Source organism: Lissotriton helveticus, chromosome 5_1 (assembly GCF_964261635.1).
Source record: "Lissotriton helveticus chromosome 5_1, aLisHel1.1, whole genome shotgun sequence".
Lineage (NCBI taxonomy): Eukaryota > Metazoa > Chordata > Amphibia > Caudata > Salamandridae > Lissotriton > Lissotriton helveticus.
In genome coordinates this window covers 1,992,564,697-1,992,585,692 of record NC_136065.1, presented here as the reverse complement: position 1 = coordinate 1,992,585,692, position 20,996 = coordinate 1,992,564,697, and the positions used below count along the sequence as shown (strand labels likewise).

General features: G+C 44.6%; 1 protein-coding gene across 3 annotated transcripts in view; it reads left to right on the top strand.

The window, feature by feature from the left end:
* The window catches only part of LOC144753936 (E3 ubiquitin-protein ligase TRIM39-like), an 872,539-nt gene that overhangs the window by 215,272 nt on the left and 636,271 nt on the right, over positions 1 to 20,996 (top strand). For 2 of the 3 annotated variants that reach the window (XM_078641464.1, XM_078641463.1), the window contains exons 3-4: positions 14,151 to 14,381; positions 16,204 to 16,226. In XM_078641464.1, coding sequence (XP_078497590.1) covers positions 14,151 to 14,381; positions 16,204 to 16,226 — 254 coding nt within the window. The remainder of the gene's footprint in view (positions 1 to 14,150; positions 14,382 to 16,203; positions 16,227 to 20,996) is intronic. The other variant, XM_078641465.1, reaches the window with a different exon arrangement.

Here is a 20,996-nt window from a genome sequence, read left to right as displayed (position 1 = left end):
ACAAGGCTTTGGCATCGGAACCGAAGACTCCTTCCGCACCGAAGCCGGCGGACCCACCGAAAACCACCTCGGCGCCGATCCTCTACACGTTACCGCCTAAGGTGGCGCCGAAGGCCTTTGCACCGCGGTCGTTGCCCAAAGACACTGTGTCGAAGTCAACTCCCCCGGCTGGGACTTTGGGTCATCGACATCCATTAGTTGAAGTACGGTCGGAGCATTTAATTGATGCCGACACCGGGAAACTCACGCTATACAAGAGGAAAATAACTTCACAGCCTTTACAGTCGTTTACAATTCCTCTGAAACGAAAGAAGCCTGCACCAGTTCTGGTTGAGCAGATTCTTCCTCAGCCTAGGCGGAGTGCAACACATTCACCCACATACTCTGATGGAGATGACGGGGAGCAGGATGAGGAGTACAATTTTCCTGCTCATACAGAGCATGATGAGCAACAGGACTCATGGATGTACACAGGTGATCAAGGGGACCAGCAGACGGTCCAAGATCCTCAGGTTTATAACGTCAAGCCGTCTCCCACTGAAGATTCTGCGGCTTTTAATGCCTTAATTGAAAGGGCAGCTACAAACCATAAAGTGGAAATACATGCTGACCCCGTGGAGGTGGACTTGCTTTTTGACACTTTCTCTACTGCTGAAAAAACTGTCAAGACTCTCCCAATGTTGAAAGGGGTCCTTAAGCATGCGGCAGACATTTTCAAGGAACCCACAAAATCGAGGGTTGTCAACCCACGCATTGAGAAGAAATACAGACCGGCACCTGGCGACCCCACCTACATAAGGGGCCAGTTGCCTTTGGACTCTTTGGTGGTCTCTAATGCCCGCAAGAGGGCGAACTCCCAAACCACGGGTGAAGCTCCTCCCCCAGACAAAGAGTCAAAAGTGCTGGAGGCATCTGGGAAGAGGGTAGCAGCTCAGGCGGCCAACATATGGCGCATCTCAAACACGCAGGCTCTGTTGGCCAGATACGATAGGGCACACTACGACACCCTAGAGCAGCTGTTACAACACCTCCCAGACCAGTTTAAAGAGGGAGCTGAAATGCTTATCCAGGAGGGGACGCTCATCTCCAACGCTGCTATAAAGTGTGCGCTAGATGTTGCGGACACAGCAGCGAGAGCGATCAACACTAGTGTGATGTTGAGGCGTCGGGCATGGCTCCGCATCTCGGGATTCAAGCCAGAGATACAGACTACTATCCTCAACCAGCCCGTTAATCCAAACAGGTTATTTGGTCCAGAGGTGGACACCACCCTGGAGAAGATCAAAAAAGATACCGAGAGTGCCAAGCCAAGTCCATGGGAGCTCTCCAGTCACAATAATTTAGAGGGAACACTTTTCGTCGCTCAGGCAATCAAGGTGTTAAGAGGGCACATGTCGCAGCAGACGCCATTCAATAAAAGTGGTGCGCAATCCTCCTACAGCAAGCAGGGCAGAGGTGGATACAGAGGAAACAGTGCCAAGGGTAGATGCAGAGGCAACAACAGTTCCCGTTCCTCTGCCGCCAACAAACAGTGACTCCCTGTCACTGCGCCCCAACCATCCAACACCTGTCGGGGGGAGACTCCAACAGTTCCTGCCAGTCTGGAAGTCCATCACCACAGACAGGTGGGTCAGGAAACTTACCCAGTTCGGCTATTGTTTGGAGCTAACATCCACCCCACCAAACATGCCCCCAAAACACCGTCCTATGTCAGCAGAGCACTTGCACTTATTGCAGCAGGAGGTTCTGGTGATGCTGCAAAAAGGCGCAATAGAGCTTGTGCCAGTGGAGGAAGAAGGCACAGGGGTTTATTCCCTGTACTTCTTAATCCCAAAAAAGGACGGCTCACTCAGACCGATTCTAGACCTACGCCCCTTGAACCAGTACATTCTTTCAGAACACTTCCACATGTTGACACTGCAGCAGGTTCTTCCCTTGTTACAACGGGGAGACTTCCTCGCAACCTTGGACCTCAAGGATGCTTACTTTCACATACCACTCCACCCATCCCACAGAAAGTACCTCCGGTTCACCATCCAAAACCGGCATTACCAGTTCAAGGTACTCCCCTTCGGAGTGACCACTGCTCCCAGAGTGTTCACAAAATGTCTGGCGACAGTGGCGGCCCACCTCCGGAGACAGAGTATACATGTCTACCCTTATTTGGACGACTGGCTCGTTCAGGCAAAGTCAGCCCAGCAGTGCGCCGCAGATATGTCCCACACCATTCACCTCCTTTACAGACTAGGATTTACACTGAACTACCCGAAGTTGCACCTTTAGCCGGCCCATGTGCGGCAGTATTTGGGCGCGACGATCAATACTCTGGCTGCCACAGGTCAGCCAAACCCAGCGAGGATCGACAAAATCCAGTCGCTGATCCAAAAGTTCAGACCGCAACACTCACTCCCAGCGAGAGTGTTCATGCAGTTGATAGGCATGATGGCCTCCTGCATCTTCATAGTCCCGCACGCAAGGCTCCATATGCGTCCGATCCAAGAATGCTTGGCGCATCAGTGGACTCAGGCTCAAGGACAGTTAAACGACCTAGTGTTGGTGACGGGTCGGGCATACAGCTCTCTGCATTGGTGGAATCCACACAACCTTTGCAAGGGCCGACCGTTCCAGGAGCCTGTGCCACAGATTACACTGACGACGGACGCATCTCTCCAGGGATGGGGGGCTCATGTGCTCCAGTACACAGTGCAGGGACTATGGACGACGCAACAACGGAAGATGCACATCAACTAATTACAGCTGATGGCAATCTTCATGGCTCTCAAGTCCTTCAAAGTACATCTGTGCAACATAGTCGTGTTGATCCGGACGGACAACATGACCGCCATGTACTACATTCAAAAGCAGGGAGGTACGCACTCTCCACAGTTGTCTCATCTGGCTCAGAGCATGTGGAAGTGGGCCATTCAAAGGAACATCTTCCTCATGGCGGAACACCTCCCGGGCATGGACAATCAGATGGCGGATCTGCTCAGCAGGTACAGCCACCAGATGCACAAGTGGGAGTTACATCCATCAGTACTTCGCCCGTACTTCCAGCAGTGGGGTCATCCACAGATAGACCTGTTTGCCACGGAGGAAAATGCCAAAGCTTTGCCGCCAGGTTCCCTCACCCACTATCGCAGGGCAATGCGATATGGATGAACTGGTCAGGCAAATTTGCGTACGCTTTTCCCCCAGCGCCTCTCATTCCACTGGTGGCAAGAAAGCTAAAGCAACACTCGCTGACGCTCATCCTAGTTGCCCCAACGTGGGAGCGACAACCATGGTACACCACGTTCCTCGAACTCTCCGTGGTACCGCATCAAAGACTGTACCTCACACCCCGGCTCTTAACGCAGAACCGTGGCGACATTCAGCATCCAGATCCGCAGCAGCTCAATCTGGCGATCTGGCTCCTGAGGTCTTAGAGTTTGGCTACCTTGATTTGCCCCCTGAATGCATGGACATCATCCGGGAGGCAAGGAAGCCCACTACCAGAGCTTGCTATGCAGCGAAATGGAAGCGGTTTGTCATCTACTGTACAGAGCACGCTATCAACCCGCTCGATGCATCCATTCCTAATATCATCTGCTATTTGTTGCATCTTTACAAATGCAATCTAGCATATGCTTCCATTCGGATACACTTATCCGCCATAGCGGCTTATCTCCAAAACAGGCAGCATCTCTCTGTCTTCAGGGTGCCTGCCATTAAGGCGTTCCTGGAAGGGCTGAAGCGGGTCATCCCTCCCAGGACCCCGCCAGCTCCTGTGTGGAACCTCAATGTGGTGCTCACCAGATTGATGGGTCCCCCATTTGAACCTCTGCATTCATGTGAGATTCAGTTCCTCACATGGAAAGTGGCTTTTCTCATTGCCATAACGTCTCTAAGGCGTGTTAGTGAGCTACAGGTGCTCACAATTCAACAGCCATTTATACAAATTCATTCAAACAGGGTGGTGCTGCGCACTAACCCCAAATTTCTCCAGAAGATGGTGTCGCAGTTTCATGTCAATCAAACCATCGAACTGCCCGCATTCTTTCCAAACCCGGAAACGGTCGCAGAAAGGATGCTCCATACGCTTGATGTCAAAAGGGCGCTTATGTACTATATTGACAGGACACAACCTTTTACGAAGACACAGCAACTCTTTGTTGCCTTCGCAGCCCAGCATAAAGGCAACCCCATTTCCAAAGCAGGAATAGCCAGGTGGATCGTTAAGTGTATTCAGATTTGCTATCAGAAGGCTAAGCGCACTTTAACGGTCCCCCCCAAGGCACACTCCACACGCAAGTTGGGGGGCTCCATGGCATTCCTAGGTAACATTCCTTTGGAAGACATTTGAAGGGCAGCCACATGGTCTACACCACATACGTTTACCAAACATTACTGTGTAGATGTGCATTCAAAACAGCAGGCAGCTGTAGGACAGGCTGTTCTTAAAACGCTTTTTCAGACTTCTGCAGCTGGCACGGGCGGCCGCCGTTAATGGAGGGACTGCTATGTATTCTATGCTATAGATATGAATTTAGCAGCCCACATGCCTCGAACTGAATATGCTACTTACCAGTATGCATCTGTTCTTGGCATGTAGGGCTGCTAACATTCATATCGCCCGCCCTCCTCCCCGGCGCCCGTAGCGGCTGCAGACTTTTCTTGCATTTAATCTCTAGCATGGCCATCGCTTACACAGTTACACTCCATCTCTGCCACAATGGCTAAAAACAATCTGGGGATGGAGTCGATGCCCATGCGCACTGTAGTCCAGGGGAGGAGCCACCTATGTTGTGATACTTCGAAGACTCTTCCAGGACAACAATGTGCAATCATCCGGACCCAACACTAGGCGGCGATCTATGCTATAGATATAAATGTTAGCAGCCCTACATGCCAAGAACAGATGCATACTGGTAAGTAGCATATTCAATCAATGGCTTTGTCCCCATCAATAGCCCTAGGAACAAGCGAGGACAGGGCAGTGTTTCTACTAGATATTTAAAGGCCATTATGCAAGGTGGATTTAGTGAGAAACTGTTCCCTGAATATACTGACGATTTGTTATAGGACCTACTAGAAACATATAAGGTCCCAGTGACCATATTTCCAGTGGGTGTCCGTACCACAAAGACAGTGGTGTTGGGTAATTGGCTGGAAATTCTTTTTTCTTATCGGTCTAAATTGCAGTTTCCACAGTGATATTCCTTCCGCACAAAACTTTGAACCAGTTCATCATGGTTGTCCTATTGATTTGCTTGACAATTAGTTTTCGTTTCATTTTAAGGGATCTGATTTGAAGGCAGCGATCACTGGGCAACTGTGGCAAGTTTATTTTTTGTGGAAACATCTGCATCTAAAAGTCCTTCCCCTTGTTATGACTTTGCTCAGAAGGATCACAAGAAGACTTCACCCTTTACATCTCCAACATTTTGCCTCTTACCAGCTCGTAGATTTTACTAATGAGTCATGAGCTTTTCGAGGTTAAAATAGCCTGTTATACTGTTTATATGGGAAATGTATTAGATTACTTTCGAATTATTGTAAACCACAGCCTTTCGAGAGTTAAGAGTGTAGCGAGGCTTCCATCTCGGTCATAGTTTGGTCATTCCTGTAAGAAATAAAAAGTAATTTGCGAAGAGTACATTGAAAATATTAACCAGGTTCTCCTAGTATAACCAAAAAAGAAGTCAGTTGTTTAAAAATATTTCAGCTATTATCATTATGTCTAATAATGAACTCTGGGCCAGTATATCTCTGCAATTGTGTCAATAGGTTGCCAAATCTGCATTATTTCAGGATACTTGGAAGGGCTGTGTGGTTAAGACAATATTAAAAAAAGAAGACGGAAGTTTGCCATTATAGAGTAATACGTTTATTAGATTTTTCTAGAATGTTTTTTTCAAAATTGTATTAACTCATTTTGAAGAAAGGGTGTCAGCTAATAGTCTCCTGCTGCTCAACCAAGAAGGATTACGGGAGGGCGACTCTACCACCTCCCACTGCTTTGCCCTATGGGCTGTCATTAAAAAAATCTTTGGAGGTGAACCAGAGGCTGCACTGTTGTTTCGTGGACTTCCACTCAGCCTTAGATGCAGGGAAAGAAAGCAGCTTAAGGAGGAACTGACAAACTGGCAAATTACTTGTGATCTTTTATTTGTCATACAGTCTTTGCATGAGGCAAACTTGAAACTAAAAATCTTATTTACCTAAACTACTATAAAATTTAATAAAATACATTCATATCTAAAACCCCAACTCTTCCCAAGAAAAACTATAGTACTAATCTTATCTAAAATACATTTAACACATTACTAAACTAAACATTTACTATTAAATATATTTACAAACACTAAAACATTAAAGTATATGGCGAGAATTTACCATGTTGGTACCTCATGGCATGCTCAAATCTCTTAAACTTCTTAAGTAAGTTCTCCTTCTGTGAACAGGCATAAAAAATATCAAGATTATGCTGGAATGAAATTCTCAAGTGAAAGAAAATTAGTCACAGGCTTACTCAAAAGAGTTAATGAAACTATGCATGGTTTACTTGGCACTATACAAACATGGGTGCCATCCCCCAACAAGCTCACCCTGAGAGAATCTGCCTCAACTTTCTCAAAGGCTGGATATGGAATCCTGTCTTAAGAAACCATCCATTATATTTTCAATGAACACCCTTGGTCGGGCTGAAGATTTTCCCTATTTCACAAATCGCCTTACCCCAAAATCTGTTTAGTAATTTTTAAAATGCAAATCGGTTGTAATCCAATTTTTTTCTTGGTCTGAAAGGTGTAGTAGGATTTGGGATAGTAATGGAATGTGTAAATATTATTTTTAAAATGAAATGCTCTTTATTGACTGCCCTTATATATTTGCCCGTAGAAAATGTTTTAAAAACATTTTTTTTAAATATCCGTTTTTGTCAAGGTATGATGCAATTACATTTCTGCCTAATATAATCACTTTTTTGATGTAGCTGTATGAATAGCAATGTTTTTAATATTCATTAAACATCAACGATTAGTTTTCGATGTTTACAAAATGTACATTTGGATGTATTTTATGGTGACGGTTTAAATGATTTTATGGAAATATATCTTAATTAACTTAATATTTACAACAATGTTACTTGAAAAAGGAGGTCCGCCATCTGACCCTTGGATCCCACTTCTTTGTCTTGGGTAGGGAGAAGGTCCAATCCTTTAGGGCTCCTCTCAGGTCACAGACAGCAGATTCAATCCTCTTCTCTACTTCATTAGGTCCAGTAGTGTTCTCAGGAGGGTACTGGGGATGCCGTTTTTATGCATGGCACCAGCTAGTGGGAAGTGGTAACTCTTAGCTCATCCCTAAAGAATGAGGTCAAAGTTCCCAGGGTTAAGCCTCTCACGTTTGCAGCAGTTCTTGTCTGCCCTTCTGCAGACAAACTCGCAATGCCCTTCACTCCCTAAAATCAAGGTGGAGAAACACCTCTTCCCTTGTGCAGAGCCTGTGTGCCTGCCTCAGGGAGTAACCTTGGAAATGAGCAGCCCTTCCTCTGTGACCACTTTAAACTATTTCTGGGGGCAGCTACTCTCCCAATGGGATTGGTGCGCGTCTGACTGGGGAACAAATGAAGAGGCCTGCCCAGGGTAGTGTGACCGGGTAGGCCACGCTAAAGTAAATGAAGTTCAAAGGTTCTCCCCAACTGCCCATTTTGTCTGGGGAAAGACATCTTCCCACACCCAGGTCTTTGTCTCTGCTGTTGTAGCTCTTCTCACACTTCATCAGGGTTAAGAACTCCGAGGACTTCAGCTCGAGGTTAATGCAAATTAATATTTAATAGACATTTGACTTCACCGTTGAGTTGGTATTTTAATCAATATTAAAAATATATGTTGAATCCTATTTTTAGTTGTACCCTAACTAGAGCTAGCAAACTCAATAATTAATATAGCTTCCCAGTGTTTTTCTATGTGCCGTTCAGTCTTTCTAAAGGAAACCGGCTTTTGGATAATAGTCACTGTAAGGACATGTTAACAATAAATGTCTACATAGCCTACCATGCACTCTGGCTTATGGGGTACTAAGCCTACTTAGAGGTGATGCACTAGTATTTAATAGTAATGCTTTGACCTGTCAAGTGTCTATTTTGACAGGCTAAATTGCAGTTTTTACAGTGCTACAGTGGTAGTCCTGAAGCTCTACCACTGTGATGGATGGCACAGTAGGCGCTTCAGGCCACTATTAGCATCTAACATTCTGGCCTTGAGTACACATTGTACTATATTTCATGGACCTATAGGAAAGTTAAAAATGCCAGTTAGGAGTATACAAGTCTGTGTTCCTCCCATGTTAAAAGGTGAAGCACAGGCACTGTAATAACTGGTTAGGAGTGGTGCACAGATTCCTACATCCATCTGAAATGGATAGAACACAATTGTGAGGCACACCACACAAAAGATGATCATTTTGTACAATTAGGAACAAAGGTCAAAGGTGCATACAGGTCAGTCAATGGTCCTAGTCAGAACATCCTTTCTACTGGTGAAGTAATTAGGCACCCTAACTGGAGACTCCCTCTTGCACGTGAAAGCCACCTTCATTGGCCCTAATCAAGTTGTTTGATTAATTTTCATAAAAGTGAAACTACCAAGAGTGTTTATCACTTATACAGATACAAAGAGGAGCTAAATGCTCTGAAGACTGTTGCACTGCTGAATCAAGCCCTAGGCACGAGTAAGTGAACCAGGCTTCAGTTAAGTTTTTTAACTCAGATACCTTGCACTGGGAGTCAAGCTCATCCATGGGCACTCTCTTTGTGTTGCTTCCACTTTGACCAGTGAGATCCATTTTCTGACTCCCATACATACAGGTGAAAGTGTGAGAAGGTGGTTGACACCCCATCAACGAGCAGAGAAACTCTTTGCAAGAACATGTCGTGGAGACCAGCTTCTCCCAGAGCTCGTACACATCATTGCAGCTCCCATGACCACAAGACGCACAAAGAGAAAAAGAGGCTCTAGTGTCTGATGACTTGGCTTCTGAGGACCCTAAACCACAGCAGGTTTGTTGGATGATTGCCCTACACTGAAGTTTCACCATAGGTGTACCAACCTCTCTTCCACTCCCGCTCTTGGTGTAGCAGGGGCTGGTACTGGTTTCAACAGACTCCGCACTGTTGGTCCTCCTGCTCAGGACTTTATCATCCCTACATTCTCCACTGGCTCTCTCTCTTCAGGGAAATGTATGTCATTGGTGCTCAGTGAAATCGTGTTTGATCATTTGGACTAGGAGCAGATTGTTTGGGGGCCTCTCCCATCAAGCCTCATGAAGCTGCCCTCAGATCTAGGTTAGGCCTCAATGCTGGCCCAAATCCAAGTTTCTGTGAGTGCAGAGCTAAATGGGTAAGGAGTCTGTCCTGAATGCTCAGCTTCCAGACACAAATAGCAGTTCTCTGATTCAACTGGCCCCCTGACTCCACTGGAATCTCGGGTCCTGCTCTGTCTGCCCACTCATGATCTGCTGTGTCCAGCCAAGCCCATCCTACACCGACAAATGGTATTCCCGTTGAGCTACCCCCTTAAGACACTTAACAACAAGGATTGAAAAATGTGTGATGTACAAATCACAAAGGACGCGTTCATTTCACATGAAACCATAAGGTTTCTTCACTTGTTTACTTTTCGCTTTTACATCTTCTTTCAATGAAGTCAATCGGAGAAATCTTGAAATTATCTTATTTTTTTATTGTAGTTCATTTTCAAATATTTTCATTATCCCATGTGTTATGAACAATCCATTAACAAATATAATCGTTTTGAAGCATTACTTCATGCCCAATGCATTTCGGGTTCAGGGGTAACCCTTCGTCAGGGGCCTGTAACAAGGGAAACATACAGGACCTTAGCGATCAGCATAAACGAACCGTAAGCAGATTGTACACATTAACATATTTTAAACAAATGCTATAATGCTTAAGAATCCAAATGTGTTAAAAAGTAAGGTTGCTGGATGGCACTGATAGTACTACACATTCGTGCTGTGCGCAGGAAAACAAAATCAAACAGTGGAATGAATAGATTAAACCACTAGACAAGTAGCGTGTCAGCAGTAGAAATAGTGCAGCATAAATACGCGAATAGTCGATCTGTTATGATCTACTAAAGAAGGTCGAAGTAAAAGGAAAGAAAAAATGCTCGACTTAGTTATAAAGTAACGCGTAAGGCTCGCTGCATAGAAAACGCTGAGCGGGTCTGAGTTTGGGTGGACCTATCACCGGGGATGTTATAGATTGGTGTGGCGATCACGTGGTTACAGTGTTTATAAAAAATATAGGCGTTCGAAAACATATCGAAAAAATGATATGATTAAAGGTGTGCACACCCTTATACATGTTGTTATATGGGATTGACAACGTATCTGTTGGAAAATTTAAAATTGTTGCAAAATAACCGGAAGTACTGGCAAATAGACGCGTGGAGGGGAACGGTTGCGAACCTGAGGATTCAAATGGCGCGTCGTTACACCTCATGAGAGTTCACCGATCACCCTTCATTGACTTTCGCGTGTTTGTTTACCTTATTTTGGCCCACTCCTAGTGGTTGAAAATGTTGACCAATCACGACGCGCCATTTGAGTAGTGTTCTTACCAAATAAAAGGAGCTCTGTTTTCCCCCCATTCAACTTAAGTTTGTTTTCGTGCATCCACTTGGCGATGTTACTAAGGCCAGCACAGAGGGAAGAAGGGGTGGAATAGGAACCGGTTGAAAGAGAGTAAATAATCTGTGTATCATCGGCGTATGAGTAGATGGTTAGCCCCGCTTGTTCCGCAATGTTAGCCAGAGGACTGACATACAGATTGAAGAGTAAGGGGCTTAAAATAGAGCCCTGGGGAACACCATGCGCCGATTTATAGGTTTGGGAGACAGAAGAGGGGGAGAAGACTTGGAAAGTACGGTCTGAAAGAAAACTAATAAGCCAGTTAAGGGCTGGGCCGGTGATGCCTGATGATCTAAGGGCATTGATGAGGATGGGGTGGGAGACCGTGTCAAAAGCAGCACTCAAGTCGAGTAAAATGAGTGCCACGGTCTCCCCACCATCCACTCGGCAACAAATAGTTTCTGAGACCACCAGCAGGATAGATTCTGTCGAAAAACCAGCTCCAAAACCAGACTGAGATGGATGGAGGATATTATTGGATTCAACATGCCGGGTGAGTTATTGGGGTCAGCATTAGCCTTTTTTAATAATGGCATGATCATGGCGTGTTTCCAAGCGGAGGGAACCTTAGCTTCTTCGAGGGAGAAATGAAGTAGGTCCAGAATAAGATTAAGAGAGGGAGTATCCAAAAATTTTAATATTTGAGGGGGAAATGGATCCAGTGGAGAGCCAGATTTGATGTTACTGATGATGTTGATGAGTGTAGAACTGTTGAGAAGGTCCCATGTACAGACTTGTTGAACGAATGGAATATGGATTTCCTCTAAGACTTCGGGTTCAAGAGAGATCACAGGATCAGGCCTGTTAGTGGGGCTATTCTGTTGCAAAAGTATGGAAAGCTTGTCCGCAGAAGCCTCAGGGACACATAGGATAGCAGGATAGCAGGATCAGGTAATTTTGGAAGAGGGGAGGGGGGAGTCGGCTTATCAAAATCAGTATAGATGGCGTCGATTTTAGAAATAAAAAATTCAGCCAAAGAATTGCATTGAGAGGCGTCTAGACAAGGCGCTTTGGGCTGACATGCAGCTCCCGATAATTCTTGTACAACCTTAAAGAGTGCCTTGGTGCGATTTTGTGCCTCAAGTATGGTAGTATTGACATATTCTCTTTTGGCGGTTTTGCAGAGTATATGGTAGTTATTTAAGGCGGTCTTGTAGGTTTGCTTAGAGCCTGTGTCGTAATGTAGGCGCCACTTGCGCTCAAGGTTTTTACATAAGGTTTTTTCTTTTTTCAGTACATCTGTGAACCAGGGTGCGGGGGGGTAATGCTGGTTGTGCTTTTTCTTTTGCTGGGGTAGACATACGTTGACAGCTTCAGTTAGCCAGCTGTCAACAAAAGCCTCCGCTTTAATGTTAGTGACTTCGGTGAGGGGCCAGGTATTCTCAAGACAAGAGTTAAATTTTATAGGGTCCAGATTTTTCCATTTTCTGAAAGGTCTAAATTTAGTGGGGGTCGAGGGGACGATGGACGGACAGCTAATAGTGACAGAAAAGGTCACCAAATAGTGGTCTGACCATAGAATGGGTAAGGATGGGCTGCACACAATAGATTCAAGGTTGGAAAGGATGGGATCGAGGAGGTTCCCAGCTTTACGGGTGGGGCCGGAATAAAGTAAAATAATATTAAGAGCTGCGAGGTCCTGAAGAAGATTGGAGCTAGTCGAACAAGATGGGTCATTAAAATGCAAATTCAGGTCACCAATAATCGTGAAATTCGTAGAGTCCTGAAGCAGAGGGGCAATACGCTCAGGAAGGGCAATGGCCCACGAGCTAGCAGGGCCAGGCGAGCGATAGATGAGCATCCCAGAAAAGGTGAAATTAGGGGATAGCAAAAGTTTAAAATAACCAGCTTCGCTGTTTGGTATGTCTAGGTCCTCCCATTTGCAGGAATATAGTCTGCTAAAGATTATGGCGATGCCTCCACCCTCTTTCCCCACTCTATTTTTTCCTGTGTACGTGTAGTTATCGGGGAGGGCGGATGCAATGTCCGGGCCAGAGTAATCTTTGAGCCAGGCCTCTGTAAGAAATAGAGCCGCTGGTTGCAAAGAGATAAGAAGATCAAAGATGTCTCTCTTGTGTTTCACTAAAGACCTGCAGTTTAGACTGATAAACGTATACACTTGGGGGGGCTTTGTGTGTGTAGTCCGACATTGAGAGGGAGGAAAATTACAGGTCGCTATATTCGTTACAGAGGGAAGGGTGGAGAGGGAAAGGTTGCAGTTAGAACAAGTGATGGGGGCGCAAACGGCGTGCCCGCTGCGCTCGTCCGCTGCGCGTCCTAAAGATGCACATTTTTATATGTGAAGGAGGGCAGTACAGGGGGGCGTGACCTCGAAAAGGGGCGTGGCCTGCGGGTTCGCCGGTGATGGCGGCGGGGTTATTTGTTTAGTTTTGTAATCCCGTGGCAGCGCTAAAATCCGCTGCACGGGCAAGGCAGGAGCGTGCTAGGGCCCCGAAACGAGGTGAGGGAAGGAGATCAGGTAAGTTTAAAAACAACACACTAAATAGTGACACTCAAATTTTAAAAAGTCCATGATCGTGCTCCCAGCTTTCCGCCTCAGGAGGTTGGTCTTAGAATTTAGTTTCGGTTTCACATCTAGTTATTTGTCATCAGCATATTGATGAGATTCTTATGCTTTTATGAGTGAGTTAGTCCCAGGTGGGTGCAATGTACAGGTTGAAGATAACCAAGGATGATCTAAAACCCTGGTGAACCCTGAAGGTGATCTGAATCTTCGGAGACCTGGAGGAGCCCATGAGAATGTTCTGGTGTTGGTTGGATAGATAGGAGCACCAGTGAAAGACGTTTTCAGTGAATTCCATTCAAGACTTAACGGTGTGGATGAGTGCTTGGTGGTTGATGATTTTGAAGGCAAAGAGGGGGGTTGTTATTGTTAAACAAAACACTAATGATACTGACTAAGTGGTGGTAATTTATTTTGACACTAAGTCTGCATTGATTAATTCTATATATGGACTGTGCCCAAAACTCATGATGCGTATTAAACACTTTGCCACACTGTATCATTGGGCACCGAGCACCTTTCCACCTCACTGAACACTATTTATTTATTGTAATTATTAGTTAATTATCAGTGATTTACTCTTTGAATAATACAGCGAGATTTGAAAACGAAAATAACTTTTATTTTATGACCGTAGGGATCACTGTTCCTTATAACTCTAATAAACTAGTGATCCTTTATTTCCGTTCAGGACCGCCAGGTTTTTCTGGCTGTCCTGAGCAAAAACAAACTTTAGAATTTTGCCTCCTGTCAGTCACTTGTTTCACCGATCCATCATGCCCTCTCTATTATGCATTGTCGCTGCCATCCATTTACATGTGCATGTTCTGTTTGACTAGTATTTTACGAACAACATTTTTGCGTAAGTGCTCAAGAGTTCCATACAAAACACTATAGTCATTTGAAGTGTAGATATTTTTTATTCAAGGAAGAATTCCAGAGCCAAACACAGAGAATCAACAATACATTTGAAGGCCTGCATCAGTTTCTGGACAAAGAAAAGCAAGATCTCCTCAGCAAGGTGGAGATTGAACACAAGAAGAACGTAAAGGAGATCCGCATGAAAAAGACCGACCTTGAGAAGCAGAATTCGTCCTTCATGGACCAGATCACAGAGATGGAGGGGAAGTGTCAGCAGGAGGGTGTGATGTTTTTGATGGTGAGACGCCTAGACCTATGTATCGTGTGCTGCTAGAAGGACCATATACCCCCCCTAGAGATCTCATCATGGTTACACCGTTCAGCAGCAGAGTGCAGAGTTGCAAGAGTGGGGGACTAGGAATATATAACCAGAATAGCAGTTATCTGCCTTCTGAGGCCTGATCACAGCTATAGGAGATGTGTCAGTCTAGCAATAGGGCGTTAGTGATTAGGGATGACGATTATTAATAAATAGAACTAGAGAAGCATTGTTGTACCTGGCTAGGGGGGGGGGATTGGCTGTGTAATACACCTCTTGTGAATGTATTGGGAGATGAGGAGTGTAAATTATTGAATTCATTCGTAATCACATGAAAGATAAATGAACCACAGTTTTCCACGTAGCTCCAAATTTGGGTTTGACCCTCTTAATACTGATTCCCTCCAGATGTTTTCCATCTCTTCGGCATCATTACCCCTTGTGATGTGCACTCTGAGTTTATGAATTCAAAAGGTGGCTCTTTAAATCTTATCTAGCTTAGGGTATTAGCTCTTCCCATGCAAGCTTCTAATCCTCGGAAACTCTCTTCCTTACCATAACTGCTCATCTGTTCAGTTTTACTTTTGGAACATAACATCCACTGATTGTTTTTAAACTTACTAAACACGTTATTATATTTTACTATTGAAAGTATATCCTTCTCTATAACGCACACAACCCCCCTCCTCAAATATGTTGCCTACTCTCTAACTCTCGTTTCTTATTTTATAGTCTCTGGCTCAACACCTTCTTCCTACGTACTGCCCTCTCCAGTTGTTACTTTCTTTCCCCACGTCCTTCTTTGCACTCGTTCCTCAACTCGTGCCCATGCATGGGAAGAGCATTGAGATTATTAGAGTGGACCTTGGTGTCCAGTGCAGCAAAAAAGGTCCATCAAGTATGTAAGAGACATTCGTCGTCTAAGATAAGAACGGCTTTGACGTCTAGGTGTTGGGTGGTGGAACATTTTTCCTCAAGAAGGTTGTCTCCAGGTGCGCTTGCTGTTGATGAGCATCTGAACAATAGATTATTGTGCCCAGAAAAGGGGAATTATTTATGAGACTGCAGTAGCTGAGGCTAGAAATTTGACACTTTCCCCTCTGATCTTCGAGGTCTCCTGCCAACTCTATGCTTCCATCTCCTCCTAGTTTTTGGCCCTGTTGGCTTCTTCCTCAAATCTTTCTCTCTCTCTTCTTGTCCCATACGTCTCCTGTCCACTGTACTCCTTTCAATTAAATTATCTTGTTCACTATCCTCATTTCCCCTGTAATCTCGTAACCTCTGTCCTCCATTCTCTGCCTGCTTTCTCCTATCTTCATTTTAACTTCACATAGCTTTTAGCCAAAACAAAAATAAAGGGCAAACAGGTGAAAGGGTTTATTGATGCTGAATGTGCCCTTTGAACTCTACAACAATTAGTATTGTAGCCAAAGTTGACATCTTGCTTACCGTACTAATGGTTGGAATTTATATTGATATGAACCAATAGCCTATAAGTCTCACACTGACAATGCTGTTCCTATTCGCGTGAGATTCATGTTCCTCTTAATGATCACATCTTGGATGTCAGTCCCTGTCTCCTTTGTAATCAGAAAAATCAAGCGGGGATTGAAACCCAAGCTTGATATTTACTTAAGGACCCTGTTAATACCAGGTACTAAGTCTGGATCTCACGCTTTCATCCAGTTACATCATAGGATCATGTCAAGCTATTGTCAGCATGCAAACCTGTGGGGAAAATATGATGTATAGTCATTGATATCTGTGTTTTTCTCTCCATTATGTCCTCCATTCTTTCTAGGGTGTAAAGAGCCTCTTGAACAGGTACAGTGCGCTTTTCATGTAACCTCTTACAGTAAGGTAAATATCACTTGTACCCATCTGCAATCAAAGCAGACTTTGTTTTATTCACTGTATGTATGTATGTATGTTTGCTTGGATGTATGTGTGTGTATGTATGTATATGTCTAACTGTGGTCGATAATACGGTGCAATTGTGGGTCAGAAGGGCTTGGGAAACACCCTTCAAACCGCCATCAGTCTTCCTACCAAATATGCTGCATGACAATCTAGATGTATACCACGAACTAGTGACGCAGGATTTGACAAGACTATATACCACTGTAAATAAAGCCCACCATGCAACAAATAAACTCAATCTGTGTTAAGACAATCTCATGAAACAATTGGGTACAGATGCTAATGTAATTGTGAGACAAGCAGATAAAGGGGGCAACGTGGTCTTCTGGCCGCGACAGCTCTACATGAATGAGGCTGAATTACAACTATCAGACCTATCCTGCTACAGAAAAAGTAACATTCATTTTGTTAAAGCGGCGTGGAATGACCACTATCTTAAACTTCTTGCCTGGAAAAGTGGGGGTTTACTCAGTGATGCAGAATATCGATTTCTGAAGAAAGAGCACCCACAGGGGTGTGGAATTTATTAAAATATCTACTTGTCCATAGGACAGGTAGCTTCATAAATCTACTTGTCCTGTACAAAATCCACTTGTCCCTTTTGGTGCCATGTCGCGCACCATCAAAAATTGGCAGCGCTCATTATATAGGAGCTCGGATAATAGCCTCTCTGGTTATGTCAGGCTTATAGTATAGAAGGATTTGAATACTAGTGATTTCCTTATTTTGCCTCTGTTCTGCAGATCTACCCATTCACCCTTTCATTCACCCACTGATATCTAGCCTTTCACCTTTACATTGGCTTCCATGCATTCTTTCATCAGCCTTTCACCATTCCGTTTGTCAATTCATCCATCCACACATCCATATCCAAATCTACCCATCCATCCCCAAACATATCCATCCATCTCAGCCATCTGTCCATCCTTTCCCTCACCCATTCTTCCGCTCATCCATCAATTTACCCTTTCACTCTTCCATCCTTCCGCTCATCCATCAATTTACCCTTTCACTCATCCTTCCTTTTACTTACTGATCCATCCACCCTGCAATCCATCTATCTTTTCACCCTTTCCTTCTTCAACATATCCATCGTCCATCCACCATCCCTATTATCCATCCTTTCACTCATTCATCCATCTAGGAAGCACACTTCCACTCATACTCACTCATCTATCTACCCTTTCACCCACACATCCATCTTTTCACTCACTCACCCTTACACGTTAATTATAGGCCTTTGTCTGCTGAGCTGCAGACAGAAGAGGCTCATCAAGAGCTCCACCTCCACTGTAGCTGCTAAAGCGAGTGGTTCACGATGCCCTTGGGGCCCAATTAATCCTTCCAGCTCCAAATCTATCATTCAAACGCATCCATCCACCCTTTCTTCCATTCATACATCCATCCTTTCGCTCATCCATACATCCATCCACTTTCACCCCTCCATCCACCCTTTCACTCATCCCTCTATGCAGCCATCGTTTTGCCCTTCCATCTTTCACCCATCCATCCTCCTTTCCACTCCTATCCATCAACCCTTTCACTCATCCCTCCATCCATCCTTTTGCTCTTCCGTCTTTCACCCCATCCATCCTCCTTTTCACTCATATTCATCCACCGTTTCACTCATATCCACCCTCCCTTTCACTCATCCCTCCATCCACCGTTTCACTCAACTATCCACCCATCAGTCTATCCATCCTTCCTCCCATCAATCTATCCATCTTTCCACCCATCAATCTATCCATCCTTCCACCCATCTATCCATCCGTCCACCCAGCCATCCATCCACCCAAACATCCACTCCATCAGCCATCCACCCATCCATCAGCTATTCATCCACTCTTTCTCTCATCCATCAATCCACCCTTTTATTCAACCATCCATCCTTTCACTTATCCATCCACTTTCACCCCATATTTTCACTCACTATTTTACTCATCCATCAATTCGTTTACTCATCCATCCTTTCACTCATCCATCCACTTTCACCCCATCTTTTCACTCACTATTTCACTCATCCATCCATTTTTTCACTCATCCATTCTTACATACATCCTTTCACTCATTCATCCATGTATATATCCATCCACCATTTCAGGTTAATTATGAACCTTTGTCTGGACCTGCAGAAAGAAGTGGCCCATTAAGAACTCCACAGCTGCTGTAGATGCTACAGCGGTGTGTTAAGATGCCCCTGGTGCACGCACAAAGTGAGTAGAGAGGCCCAGTGCAAGGAGAGACATGAAGGTGCGCCTGAGGATTGCATCAATTCCACATGGGCACATTGATTCACTTTAATGTAAGCCCTGGATGCGGGAAAAATATGAGAGGCCAAGGGGAGCAGGTCAGGGTAGTCAGAGGGGGCAGCAGAGTGGGGTGGGGTGGGGTGGGGATAGCAAGTACAGGCACTGAGTGAAACGTACAGGCAAAGCAAAGTGTAAAGGAGGGTTGTGCAGGGGCTGCACGAGAAGGGAAAGCATGAGCTTTATCCTAGGCCCCCAGAGGCGAGGGTGAGGAGGGTTCTTGGGGCCGATTTGAGGCCCAAGGGTAAAGCACAGAATAAAAGGCAGGGGGGTCACAAGGTTAAAGTTAGAGCAGGAGCCATGAGGCCCTTAAGGCAGCCTCTTACATTCCAGTGATGTCTGTGTTCTGGAGCTGCATCGCGAAAAAAATGAAAGGACCAGGGGAGGGCCTGGAAGCCACACAAGAGCCTCGGGGAGAAAGCAAAAGACTGTCTACTTGTCCTTTGGACAAGTTAAAAATGAAAACCTCTTGCCCTTGTAAGAAATCTAGATGTCTCGGGCGTCGGGAGATAGGAATTCCCCACCCCTGCACCCAGTGATCCCCACTTTTTATCTAATCCCAAAGGTGCAAAAAATCATTGCCAAACCACCGGGCAGACCGATTATATTGGCTAATAATAGCATAATGAAAAACACCTCTAAGTACATTGACTATTTCCTCCAGGAATGGGTTCAGGGTCTGAGCTCATTTGTCCAAGATACATCCGACTTTTTAAGAAAAATTGAGCATATCAAATGGAGTTCTGACATGTTATTGATGACTTTGGATGTACCCTCTTTGTACACCTCAATTAGACACAATGACGGTATAAAGGCTGTAGAACATTTCTTAAACATGAGATCAATGAACTGTGCACAATAGAATGTTGTTGGCTATGGTAAAAGGGTGCTTACAACATAACTATTTTCCTTTTAACAACCAGATCTACCATCAGGTGAGAGGAGTTGCGATGGGGGCCTGCTTCTCCCCCAGTTACTCTTGTTTAAACATGGGGTTGTGGGAGGAGCAGGTCCTGATGGGGAATAACAAGATAATTATGGACAATCAGATTGTTTATGTCCGGTATATTGATGACCTGTTTTTTATTTGGGAAGGCACAGAGCAGAGTGCTAACCAATTTGTTGAAATGCTTAATATCAACTGCCTTAATTTACATTTAACGTCAACTATCAATATAAAATCAGTTTGCTATTTAGATGTGGAGGTGTACATAGATAACGACTCCTTGGCTACAAGACTATATAGGAAACCCACTGCAGGCAATATTGTGCTCCACGCGCCGAGTCACCATCCGCAGCATCTGATACGCATCATCCCTTATGGTGAAATGCTGCATATCCGATGTATATGCAGCTCGGACGTGGAGTGTCAGATTTCCCAGGCAGCCAGTAAAAGCGGCTTTCTGACTAGAGGATATGCTGCTCGTGTGATTGATGTAGCCATGCAAAAAAACAAAAATATATCTAGAAGTGAAGCATTAATACTTAAGATACAACAAACAGTGCAGTGTGATGTTAAATCTGGAACCCAAACTAGGATCATTCTCACTTTTAATAGGCAGCATCAAGAGCTACGGAAAATCTACAACCGTAACTGGACCCTGGTTCAGGGGGACCCAGTGATTGGAGATTTAGTGCCCAAAAAACAGAACTTACGTTCAGGAAATCATTCTCGATGGGTAACAGTCTAGTTTGCAGCAGCCCCGAAGTGGCCACTCAGGGAACTTGGATGGCCCAGATTAAGGGTTTCAGAAAATGTCTAGTTGCAAGGGTTGTCGATTTGGTAGCATCAAAACTCAATACTGTAGTCCCTTTAAATCAGAACCCATTACGATCAACAAAAGATTAACATGCAAGACTGAGTTTGCTATTTATGTGCTGGAGTGTCCTTGTGGGCTTAAATATGTGGGTAGTACAAAACTACCAGCCCACAAACGGATACTCCAGTACATAAGAGCAATTACGGGAAAAGACCAAGCTTACCCACTAGCTAGACATTTTGAGCAGACACATCATCAATCCAAATTTCTTGCAATATTATGTAATCGATACGGTTCGGCCAATGAAGCAGGGTGGCAACTGTGAGGCGAAGTTACGCCTCCTTGAGACTAGATACATAATAGAGCTCGACACGAAAAATCCGGCAGGATTGAACTCTAGCGAAGATTTTTATCCTTGCTTATAATCTTTCCCCTGTATATCTATATATTGTTCTCTGATATTTAAACTTAAGTGTGGGCTCACGTTAAATATAAGTATGACTGCTGTTAAATTCAGGTTCTGGCTTTTTAAAATATGAATTGATTCATTGATTATTTTCGAAATTTGTTTTTTAACACATACTCTTGGGACCATAATAATAGTGGGC